Raw genomic sequence first — 13,158 nt, forward strand, 5'->3', positions numbered from 1 at the left:
AACTATTGCTTGATGCCAAAGCTTCTTTTATTTCCCTTTCCATTCTAGGAAGATATGAATTTAAATGAAGACAAGAAGATGCCATTGAGAGAAAAGGATTTTAATACCAAAAAAGAAATGGTGATGCAATACATTAGCACTGCTTCAAAGTCTGTAAGTACATTTTTATGAAATATATGAAAAATGACTTAACATTTACTTCACTCAATATTAGAGAGGAAAAATAACGTGTGCATATTACTTTCTTTTAATCTTTCGATTAACTTATTTCTTAGATAGAAACATTTTTAAAGGACATTATCTCATAAATTTACAAGCTGCAATAAAAGATACCTAGTGCAGAGATTGTTTAAGATGAACCTATGAGAGCTACCAGTCCTTCTACAGCATAAAAATTCTTTAGTACCAGAAGACTGAATTCAATGTTTCATATTTTAGGGATGTTTTACAGAAAATCAGAAAAATTCAGGCCACTGTTAAAACACCCCTGGTGTTTCTCAGCCCAGAACAAAATATCTAGGTTTATACACTGTTGATACACCAAGCCTCCATAGTCATTCTAAGAGCTAAATCGTTTGATCTAAAAAGTGACTAATAGTAGAACATGGATGGCTGTGCAAAGTTTCTGCATCTGTGTATGTTGCTGAAACCTCACGATCTGGATGATAGTGTTAAGACTCCCTTTCTTGAGAAAGAAGTTTTTGTGTTGGCTCTTGACTTCCTAGGACTAGTGAAGGGTCACATCACTCCCATTTACAAGAAGGGGAGCAGGGAGGACCCGGGTAACTACAGGCCGGTGAGTCTCACCTCTGTGCCTGGGAAGATTATGGAACAGATCCTCCTGGACAACATGCTTGATCACATAAAGAACGAGCATGTGATCCGAGACAGCCAGTATGGCTTCACCAGGGGAAGGTCATGCTTAACTAATCTTGTGGCCTTCTATGATGGAGTGACGGCGTTGGTGGATGAAGGGAAGGCGACCGATGTCATTTACCTGGCCTTTGACATGGTCCCCCATCACATCCTCATCTCCAAATTGGAGGGAGGTGGATTTGATGGGTGGACAACTAGATGGATAAGCAATTGGTTGAAAGGCCGCAGACAGAGGGTGGTGGTCAATGGCTCTATGTCCAGGTGGAGGCCGGTAACGAGCGGTGTCCCTCAAGGGTCTGTCTTGGGACCGGTGCTCTTTAACATCTTTATTAATGACATCGATGAGGGAATGGAGTGCACCCTCAGCAAGTTTGCTGATGACACCAAGCTGAGTGGTGCAGTCGATACGGTGGAGGGAACGGATGCCATTCAGAGGGACCTTGACAGGCTGGAAAGCTGGGCTCGGGTGAACCTAATGAGGTTCAACACGGCAAAGTGCAAGGTTTTGCACTTGGGCCGGAAGAACCCCAGGCACCTGTACAGGCTGGGAGGAGTTGTCCTTGAGAGCAGCTCGGCAGAAAAAGACCTAGGGGTCCTGATAGATGAGAAACTTAACATGAGCCAGCAGTGCGCTCTGGCAGCCCGGAAAGCAAATGGGATCCTGGGCTCCATCAGGAGAGGGGTGGTCAGCAGGGATAGGGAGGTGATTGTCCCTCTCTACTCTGCTCTTGTGAGGCCCCATCTGGAGTACTGTGTCCAGGTGTGGAGCCCTCAGTACAAAAAAGATATGGAGATTTTGGAAAGGGTCCAGAGGAGGGCCACAAAGATGATCAGGGGGCTGGAGCACCTCCCCTATGAGGACAGGCTGAGGGAGTTGGGTTTGTTCAGCCTGGAGAAGAGAAGGTTGCGGGGTGACCTCATTGCAGCCTTTCAATACCTGAAGGGAACTTACTCCCAGGAAGGGAGTAAACTCTTCGAAAGGGCTGATAATAGCAGGACTAGGGGAAATGGTTTTAAGTTGAAGGAGGGAAGATTTAGGTTGGATGTTAGGGGAAAGTTCTTTACTAGAAGAGTGGTTAGGTCCTGGAACAGGCTGCCCAGTGAGGTTGTGGATGCCCCGTCCTTGGAGGTGTTCAAGGCCAGGTTGGACGGGGCCCTGGGCAACCTGATCTAGTAAAGGTGTATGTTTGGTGGCCCTGCTAGGCAGGGGGGTTGGAACTACATGATCCTTGAGGTCCCTTCCAACCCGGGTAATTCTGTGATTCTGTGTGATTCTGTGACTTAATGCTTGCAAAGAACTGAAGCCTGTAGCTGATGACTAAGTTTCACTGATCCTTTCAAATGTCATTTTCAATAAAGATTTCTTCTTGCTATCATTGTGTAGGGCAAATGAGGGCAATGATAGTGCCTTTATTTGAGAAATAGGCACTATAGGAAAAAAAATCTAAAGGAATTAACTCACCCCTCCCGGTAACAGCATGGAGAAAGGGACAAGCTGAGGAATGTGACCTTCCCCAGTTCCTACAGTCCCGCCACAGGAGAGAAAGGGGCGGGCAGAAGGGGGAAACCCATGCAGACTCAGGTTACACGGAAGTAGGGCGGCTCCAAACCACCCCGTACTCTTGTAGCTCAGTCATTGGTTCAGGCTGTGACCCTGGAATTCCACTACACATCATGTATTTTTTGCTAGTTGATCCTAATGCACTATGTACAGAGCAGCCACATGGGGTACTCTGTTGAGGAAGACAGGTCAGCTTTCCTTCCCTAGGATAGTGGTTTGTTCCAACACACTTTTGTTTTGCCCCAGAAATATTGTTTCCTTTCCATTTTCCTCTCTCTGACAGCCCACCTGTCCTCCTTTGTGCTAAAGGGAGATCTCTGACAAATAATTCATACTGAGAAACTTTTGTATTTACTGAACTGTGTTGCTACTGTTATATCATTACTAGAAATAGCATTCAGATTTCTGGAGCTTTTCTGTGATGCATAAATTCAGCTGTTTGATACAGTAGTCCTAAAGATGAATATGATTTAGCGTTGGTGCTGTTGGGATGGGAAACTCATGCTTTCCCACCATCCTCCTTGCAAACTTTTTGTTTCCAGCATGTTCTTCTGTGCCTAAACAGAACTGGACTCACCAGGTGCCCTCTCTGTCTTAAGGGAATAATGCACTTGCATGCCCTATGGCACTTAGCAAACTTTCAGTGTACCTTAACACTAGGAAATAGGTGTGAGATCTTTTCAGAAGAGCTGAAATGCTGAATGGGTGCCTGAATGTTATGTATAAGTAATCCCATCTCAGGTCTCTCTTCCTATTAATGAGATACATACTAAGCTATCCTGTGGTGGTACAAAAAATATTAATTTACAACTCTTCTACAGAGTCCTCACCAGGCTTCATTTAAAGCAGCTTTATTATAATGACTATTGAAATGGAGAAGATGTCCCTACTATAATAAATCACTGAATATGAAAGAGCCTTTGGTGAAGAGTGGACACTACTGTAACCAAAGCTTCATAATTGGCTTCAGTATCAGGATTTCTCTTTCTTGGAAGCACAGAACACTTTTCCAACATTTACAAAGCATGGTTCTGTGACTGGTATATCTAGAGATCACACTGATTTTGGCAGGTCTATATATACTCAGTTGCTTGTTTATGTACAGAATACTGTGACCTACCTCCACACTTGTATGAGATGTTTAGAATGAATTCATCACTTCAGGATTAATGAATGTATTTCTAAGTAAACTTCTGCAGACAGGCATAATCCAGTACTCCTTCATTTGTTTCCTTTTTACTTACAGAATTCTTAAACAGTTAGCTAAATGTATGCTTCTGTACATGTTCGTAAACATGCTGTTATCATCAGCCTTTATTAATGCTTTGAGAAGCTCCCTGCAGAAGAGTTTTTGAGCAAGTACAGTCTCAGTGATTGGGGAACATACTAAAAATTTGGACAATGATATAATTTACAAGCTTGAATAATTCTTTTGAAGTACTTCAGAATATTCTACTATTATATATTTGTTTTCCTGTAATGTGCAGTGGTTAGATGTAACCTTATTTCTTCCTTTAAAATACCACCTGGGAGGTATGTATCACATACTGCTTTAAACTAGCAGGGTTTGAAAATTTTTGTTTCCTGTGGAATTTATCAGGAAGCAGTCAGAATCAGAGAATGATAGAATGGAGTTGAAAGGGAACCCAAGGATTATAAACTTCTGATCCCTCTGCCACAGTCAGGGCCACCAGCCTCCAGAAGAGGGAACATCAGTTGTGTTAAAGGGCTATTATTTGAGTATGTGTTCTCATCTACCAAAGTAAGTTTCACTGTTCTGTATGTGAAACATATACAGACTTGATTTTTAAACTGAGTTTTCTTTGCAAGATTTCATTTTTGTTGTTTAGCTTACTCCCTTGTAATGTTGTAACTGAATTAATTAATGCTGACTTCATACTGCATCTGCTCACAGACCAGTTGTTCTTCAGTTGAGCAATTAAATTTTGAGAGGCACTGATGCCTCAAGATATTTCCTGTTTCTCGGTTAATTCAAGCATTTTGAACTTAAGCAGCTTTTCCCATGCAGAAATATAGCTAATATAATCAGTTTCACAATTGATATCAACTACAGTTCTCATTTTACTTGAGCAGTGGCAGATGCATCATATTCTTATTAAGTAGCAGAATTGTGTTATAACTATGAATAATAAGTGGTACTTGGTACAGTGGATATGTTGTGCACACACTCATACAGTTCATTGGCGTCATCTGCACAAGATAATGTTCAGGTGGGGAAGTGAATGTGAAACAGAGTGGCTGGATATTGATGCAAGTCCCCATCGCTTATGATGGTGTCTTTGGATGTGTCAGATGAGACTTCCTGAGCTGTCATTCTAATAAACTTTTGTTGTCTGGCTGGATTCATTTTCCCTGTGACCTACATGTTGCTATTACTTCTAAAACACCTTCTAATTATCTTAACTGTATGTCTTGTTCATATGACTTTCCTTCTAATTGTCTTAACTGTATATCCTGTCCATATGACTTTCCTACTTGACCATTTCTGCATCAAAAGAAGGCTGTTTTACCTACTATTTTATCTTAGCTGTAGTATCTTAGCTGTATCCAGCTTGGTCAGTTTTACAGCAAGAACTGCTGTGATGTGTCAATGAAAATGACAAGTTCTCCACCCATGATATTAATCCATATGCTTAGGCATACAAGTGGTGCTTATCAATTAGTCTATGCACAGCAGGAGCTGCCAGGAACATTTCTGGGACTTTTTGAAATTCTCACTTGGAGCACTTTTGTAAAATTTAGTTAAATGTTTTGTTGTGACGGCTGCTAGGAGTTCAATTGGTCATCTTGTCTCTAGCCTCTCCATTATCTCAACCATGCAGAGAGAGTAGCTGGGGAGATCCAGAACTGCACAGGGAACTGCATGCATACATATGCACACGATTGCAGTGCTGACCCATTGTTGCACCAGGGATGTGACTTAGATTACCTACACATGTCACAGCTGTAACTCAGATTCCATAGACTGTTGCTCAGGAGTATGTACTGACTCGTCTTAAAATGTTTGGGCATTTATTGTAACAGGATGGATGTGTTCAGTATGCAAGCTAATGAATAATAAAACAGCAATCCATGTCACTGATCTCCCTTAGGCATTTAATTTGTAGTGTTTTATACAACATTATTTACCTTTCATATTCTATCAAAACTGTTATGTGCTTCTTAATGTTACGAGCTTTTTTAATTTGTTTGTTGATATCTTTTATTTTTGGCTTAGAGATTCTTTGCAGTTATTTCCTCATTTCTGTTTAGCTTTAACATGGACATATTTATAGGGAAGCTCAACTCACCTGCCTGATGGAAACGTAAGCTACTATCTTGGTGAGGAGGGTGATTTTGAAAGCACTTCAGCTTTAGATCCAGGGCTTGAAAAGTTTTTCATGGAATATTCTTCCTAACTAGATGTTTTTTTAAGGAGGTGGAGTGTTGTTCCTGACATTACCAATGTATATTGGTGATAACTCTTGGATTCAGATATCTGAATAGGTGCTGTGTGAAAAAGACAAAGAAATTGGCAGAAAATGAATCTCCTTGCATTCCAGCTTGTCCTCAGATATCCTTGGGGCTCAGGATAGCTTAGATTTTGAGTGATGCTCAGTTTGATGCTGTAAGTCTGGTCATGTTCACTATCACAATAATATATTCATAAACAGTGAATCTTGGGCTGCCCAAGTTATCTGGTTGTGGTCAAATGGGATCTCATTACCACCATTAAGGAAATTTGGCTGGGCACACTAAGAACTCCAGTGGCTAGATTAATGAGTAGTTCAGTTTATTAAAGCAACAGATTATGGATTCTTTTTACTGAGTTTACTGGGGGTAAATATGCTTTTTACAAGGCATATGAGGTTAACCAAGAATGTGAATAATATGGCCAGCCATAAATGTGTTAAATCATGGAATAACTCTGTGGAGATTACAGGCTGTGTCAATGGGCTAAGGCCAGTGGGAAGAAGTGCAACAAAACCAAGTGTTGGGTCCTGCACTTTGTTTATAATAACCCCATGCAGTGCTATAGGCTTGGGGCAGAGTGGCTGGAAAGCTGTATGAATGAGAAGGATCTAAGTGTGTTGTTTAATGCTTGGCTAAACATGAGCCAGCAGTGTTCTCAGGTGAGAACTGCAGTTGGGAAGACATTTAGACCCCGGAGCATGTCCAAAGAAGGACAACAAAATTAGTGAAGGGTCTGGAACACAAGTCTTATGAGGAGTGGCTGAGAGAACTGGGATTTTTTAATGGAGAAGAGGAGGCTCAGGGGAGACCCTAAGACACTATATCTACCTGAAAATATGTTGTGGTGAGGTGTAGGTCAGCCTCTTTTCCCAGGTAACTAGTATGAATACAAGAGGGAATGGCCTCAAGTTGCACCAGGGGAGATTCAGATTAGATGCTAGGATGAATTTATTCTCAGAAGGAGTGGCTAGGCATTGGAACAGGTTGCCGGGGGGAGTGATAGATTCACAGTCTCTGGAGGTGTCTAAGGGAAAGTGTAGATGCAGTACTTAAGGTCAGGTTTAGTGGGCAAGGTTATTAGTAGGTGGATGGTTGGACTAGATTATCTTAGCAGTCTTTTTCAACCCTAATAATTCTATGATTCTATGGTTCTAAGTTTCCTGGGGGAGTTGTAGATGTAGCCAAGTGTGATAATTTTACCCAGTATGTGTCCTTATGGGGGGGAGAAGTTAGGATCATCCTGTTGACTGTTAACACCATATTGAAAATTAAAACATTTACAATGCACAGAATTAATTTGTTTCCAAAACAGCATTTCTCCAAGTGTTCATGATGCATTTTTTATGTTTGCTGCCTGCTACTTTTGACTACTGATCACAAACTTAATCATGAATTGGCAAAAATGTAATGAACATTCAACATAAACAGTGTATGGACAATAAATAGTTGCAGATACTAAAATATATTGTTTTCCCACATTTTATAGATCAAAACAAAAGTTTAGTTATTGATGACTTATTCAAGTGCTATACGTGCCAAATAAAAAATGAATTTGTTTTCTGTTTTTCAGGGAAGTCTCAAGAACAGTCGAAAGATTTCACCACAAGAATTTATCCAGGAATTAAAATCTGGATCAACAGATGAAAGACTAGTGACTTGCTTAGAATCACTTCGTGTGTCCTTGACTAGTAATCCTGTAAGGTAATACAGAATTTGAACACCATTATATACCTTCTACAAGTATTGTTTTTGTAAAGCATACTTTTAATTAACAGACAAGATGAGAATCAAGTGATAGTTAATACTTTTATCCTGGTACTTAAAAACAAAACAAAACAATAACAAAGGAAACAAACTAATTACAGCTTGTGGCACTAAAGAAAGAATCTCAAGAGCGAAATATATCCACTCATCTTGATCACTGTTCTTCAGGTGAAAATGGGACATAAATATCTCATAGTTACAAACAGTACACGAAAAGTGATTTGGTGATCCAGCTGTATTACAGCTAAATAGTATTACAGATAGCATCATACTACAGATAATTGATTATCTACAACTATTTATTCTCCTTTTATATAGTAGTTGCAAGAAACTTAGATAATTCCATTAAGAGAACTTTTTAAAAATGCACTGAGAATGGAACACTGACAGCTACCTTGGTATCTCATCAGGCTGACAAAAAGCTGTGTTGCCTCCAGGTATAGGGCAAGTAATTTGTTATTCTGTTGTGGAAGTAAAGGAAAGGACAATAATAACACAACAGTTTTTTACACACTAAATCATTCTCAGCCTCTTCAACTGCTGGGCATGTGATAAAGTGTCTGCGCACAATTTCATCTAATACAAAATATGGTAAGAAACATGTAGTAGGATCATCTTTAAATCAGATATAGCCAGTTATTCTCAAAGTACTCGATCAGTGTTTGCCTAATAGTTTCAGAACAAACCACCCTGGTTGAGGAGAAAATCTATTTTAATGAATTTATATATTTACATGAAAAACTTATAAAAGCATCTGATCTTAAAGAAATCCATTATAGTTCTGTGTCTAGCAAATACAAAGAACATTTTAATCCCCTCCTGTGATGAGAATTGAAATACTCTGTTTTTCAAAAGAGCTGCTGTCTATTTACAGTAGAATGACTCTTTGTCACTGGTGAGGTCCTACTATTATAGGAATATCTGAAAATTCTGATTACTCTTCAAGTATAATATAAATAATAATAATGACAAAGTATTATGACAACAAATAAATTTTACTCCCAGATAAATAATTTTTTACCCACCGTGGTCAATGGTGTGCGAATCGTAGAATCACTGAGGATGGAAAAGACCACCAAGATCATCCTGCCCAATCATTGCCCCATCATCACCCTGCTCTCTATACCTTATCCCTAAGTAGCATATCTACACTTTTCTTGAAAACTTGTGGAAACCTTGACTCTACTACTTCTCCGTACAGTTTGTCCAATGCCTTACCACTCTTCCCGACAAGAAATTTTTCCTAGTATCCAACCTGAACCTCTCCTTGTGCAATTTGAGCCCATTACCATTTGTCCTAACTCTAGTCACTTGGGCGAGGAGACCGACCCTCACCTCACTATAACTTCTTTCCAGATACTTTTAGAGGGCGATAGGGTCTCTCCTGAGCCTTCTTTTCTCCAGACTAAAGAATCCGAGTGCCTTCAGCCACTCTCTGTAGGATTTGTGCTCCAGACCCTTCACCACTTTTGTTGTTCTGTTACTCTGGACAGGTTCCAGTGTTTCAGAATCTTTCTTGTGTAAGGGGCCCCAAAGTGAACACTGTAGTTGAAGCACAGCCTTAGCAGGGCCATGTACAGAGAAAAGATCACTTCCCTAGTTCTGCTGGCTATACTGTTTCTGATACAAGTCAGAATGTCATTGGCTTTCTCAGCCAGCTGAATACACTACTGGCTTGTGTTTACCCAGCTGGTGATTAATATCCCCAGATCCTTTTCCTCCACCTAACTTTCTAGCCACTCTGCCCCAAGCCAGTAGTGTTGGTGTGGTGTTACTGTGACCAAGGTGCATGACCTGACAGTTGGTCTTGTTGAACTTCATTCACTGGACTCAGTCCATCACTCCAGGCTCTCCAGATCCCTCTGTATGGCCTTCCTTTAACTTAGTGTCATCTTCAAACTTGCTGAGGTTGCACTCAATCTCCTTGTCAATAAGCATATTAGTTAGGACTGGCTCCAATACTGATCCCCAGAGAACACCTCTAGTGACTGCTTGCCAGCTGGATTTAACTCATTTCACTTCCATTCTCTGAGCTTGGATGTTCAGGCAGTTTTTACCCAGTGGAGAACAAACTCATCCAAGCCATGAGATACTAGCTACTCCATGAGAATATATGTGGGAGACAGAAACAAAAAATTTACTAAAATCTAGGTAGATTTCATCCACAGCCTTTCCCTCATCCACTAGGCAGGTCATCTGATCATAGAAGGAGATATTGGTCAAGCATGACCTGTATTTTATGAACCCATTCTGGCTGGGCCTAATGCCCTGGAGGAAAAAGTATTGTTAATGCAGTGAAGAGTAATTTTTTTTTTTTTCCTAATTCTCATCAACTTTTTAGCTTCTGATTTTTCAGAATAGATGTTTCGTTTTTTCATTGAAGACTTTTTTTTTTTTTTTTTTTTTTTTTTAAATATAGGACAAGATGTTCTGTAGCATAAGCTTTTTAAATATAATAATGTAAAGAGTTCACAGAGATTATTACTACAACACCCACAACAGAACCTTTGTTTTAGTGATTATAGGAACTATTATGTCCATATCATGCTAACTATCTTATGTTCTAATTAGAGATGGTTTTGTAATCAGTTAATAGTTAGAGGTACTATGCTAATTTCATGGTGGAGAAAGAAAAACTAGGCAAGAGAAACCCATTATGAAATAAATTTCTGTCTTTTTTGGTAGTAAGAGATCTAAAGTTTTATGACATTAGTATGGAAAGTTAACTAAAGATGTTGGGAAATATTTATTGGCACTTATGGAAACAGAAAAGTCTTCAAGTGTCCCCTTCCCATAAATCATAGTGACGTATAAACATGTCTTCTGTTATGACTATAAATGTTACTGTCTGTGAAATGTAGTATTATGTAATTGATCAGACGTTGTTTCAGCAAGAAGAAGAGGTGCTATCCAGGGGATGGCTGTGGTATGGCAGGCAGTCACTGAAGAGTAGAACTTTGTTGATGCTTGTATCAAGCCATTTTGACCAAAAATGAACAGAAATGTGAAGCAGTTGTCTTGTAGAAACAGCTTGCCAAGGCTTAGTCTCACCAAAGCTGGCTTTGGCAAGAGCTGAATGTTTTGTTGTGTTTTCTTGAAAGTATTCGCATACATCTGTATTTCAGGGAGACATTTCTGTATTTTCTGTAGGTATTTTCTTCTTTTTTTTACAATTTGTTTTTTAGATTCTCTAATTTTTATTAGATACTTCAGTGTTTTGGTTATTTTAAGGTAATCTAATTGGGTCAAGGTGTGAATGCAATGCCCTTTGATGCTCTGTTGAATAACGATCAAATTTAGCTCATAAAATGATCAAATTATACTGCTTTATTTATTCTGAAAATTTCTTTTTTTTTTTTTTTTTTTAATAAAACTTTGAAATATCAGTTGTTTTAATGTCTTCCTTTCTCCCTAGCTGGGTTGAAAACTTCGGCCGAGAAGGTCTGGGTCTTCTGTTGGATGTTTTGGAAAGACTGGTTGAAACAAAACAGTAAGGATAACTTTCAATAAAATTGATAAGTTTTTATTATTATGTAAACAGCATTTAATTACAATACATATAATTTCAATCTATTCAGCCAGGACAAAGCTGTGAAGAGAAGCCAGCATAAGGTTATACAGTGTTTGAGAGCCTTCATGAATAATAAGGTATGGGATTTTCTTTAATCTGGAACTTTGAATACTGCTGTTCAGTCTGGTGTTGTACATGATCAGTTAGTGTAAGTCTGTGTAATCTGGAGAAGCAGTGTTGGTCAGCTGTGACTTGAAAATCTTTCTGCCACGTCCAATTTGTAGAATCCTACTTTCATAATAGTATAAACGTTTGATTCTGATGTTTACTCTCATTAAAAAATGAGTGACCTGTTTTGACTTTTCCCTCTTTTTTTTTTTTTTTTTTTTTTTTTTAATTGGATAGGTTTAAATATAGTTTGAAATATTTACTTGTGGAAATTGTTGTCATATTGTACTGGACTTTCAATATTATCATTTGGTTTCCTTCCAACTCTCCTTATAAGTGTTTTTCTGCTGTTTAGTATGGATTGGAAAGAATTCTGGGAGAAGAGAGGAGCCTTTTGTTGCTGATCAAAGCAATTGATCCCAAGCAAACTAATATGATGACAGACATAGTCAAACTCCTTTCTGCAATGTGCATTGTTGGAGAGGAAAGCATGTAAGTATTATGTTTAGCCAGACATGTTAAGGTAAGTTCAGGATAATTAATATCATAATTGTATATAAACAAAATGCTGAATTTTTCAACTAATGCTTGAAAGTAATATCTGTACTATGTTGCCATTTTTGAAAATACCTTTATTTATAACTTTTTTAATGGGTGTTTTATTTTTGTCAGTAAGAATTTTCTTTTTTGGTGTGTGAATGAACTGGTTAGATGGAAGTAGTTTTGCAGCCATTTTTTCCCTAAAAGTTTTTTAGCATTACTTTTAAGGTGTTTTGGCCATTGTAATCTAGTAGGTCATCCTTGGTTACATGAGTCTCCAAAGGAAACAAATTATGCTTAAACCTCCTACATCTGTACCCTAGAAATTGAAATGGGTGAATGTTCTGGCAGCATGGCTCTTCATATAAAAAGTGAACAAGAAGGTTAAATATCTCTCCTGAGTAAAATGCTTTTCTTTTTGTATAGCCTTGAAAAAATTTTGGAAGCTATAACAGCAGCAGCAGAGGAAAGAAATGTTGAAAGATTCTCTCCTATCGTAGAAGGACTTCAGGATAACTCAGTGCAGCTGCAAGTAAGCAATTTTTCACACAAATAGTCTTTCCAGCAAGCAAAAATAACTTTAGATATTTTTCTGCATTACAGAAAAGGAGAAGAGATACTGTTTTAAATAAATGTTGAATTTGGGAATGTTTCTTAAAATGTAGTTTTTGAAAATGCATTATTGGGAGATTCAGTCTTGAGAAATGTAATGATGTTGTGGTTGAATTTACTTTCTTTTGTTTACCCAAATCTTACAGATTTTTTGAATTAAAGTTATACTGCCTTTTAAAGTAAAGTATGAGTCATATATTAGATGCAAAAGTATGTAATTTGTAGTGATGTTAGCTTAAGATTAAATATAAATGTTCATTGAAAACAATTTCTAGCAAAATTTTTAAAAGTAATTTTAAGTGAGCATGAAATTTGTCTTGTATCTACTTGACCTCATTTGCCTTCACTCAGAGCGAAAGCAAAGCACTCTTCACTTTATTTTCAGTTTGCTTCAGTTGAGATACAGAAATACAGAAAGATGCAAAGTTCTATAGTAAATTTGAATAGTCTTTGTAAGTCATTATTCTATTATATTAGTGTGAACTCATATTGATCTTCACATAACTCAGAGGAACAAAACATTTTCATATCGTACTCTGAATTTTGCCACAGTGGCAGGAGATAAGTCTGTAATTTGGAAGAAATGTTTGTATTACTTCACTGTCACCTTTTGTATTAAGCAGTTCATGTCTGATAGTAAGGATTGCTTTTG

At 38.3% G+C, this 13,158-nt stretch overlaps 1 protein-coding gene across 5 annotated transcripts in view; it reads left to right on the top strand.

Annotated features, from left to right (window-relative positions):
* The window catches only part of DIAPH3 (diaphanous related formin 3), a 210,583-nt gene that overhangs the window by 25,969 nt on the left and 171,456 nt on the right, over positions 1-13,158 (top strand). For all 5 annotated transcript variants that reach the window (XM_085554115.1, XM_085554117.1, XM_085554124.1 and 2 more), the window contains 6 exons: positions 49-153; positions 7,482-7,612; positions 11,091-11,165; positions 11,254-11,323; positions 11,710-11,846; positions 12,321-12,426. In XM_085554115.1, the coding sequence (XP_085410241.1) occupies positions 49-153; positions 7,482-7,612; positions 11,091-11,165; positions 11,254-11,323; positions 11,710-11,846; positions 12,321-12,426 (624 nt within the window). The remainder of the gene's footprint in view (positions 1-48; positions 154-7,481; positions 7,613-11,090; positions 11,166-11,253; positions 11,324-11,709; positions 11,847-12,320; positions 12,427-13,158) is intronic.

This window comes from Coturnix japonica, chromosome 1 (assembly GCF_054131305.1).
Source record: "Coturnix japonica strain WE chromosome 1, WE-NBRP24, whole genome shotgun sequence".
Taxonomy (NCBI): Eukaryota; Metazoa; Chordata; class Aves; order Galliformes; family Phasianidae; genus Coturnix; species Coturnix japonica.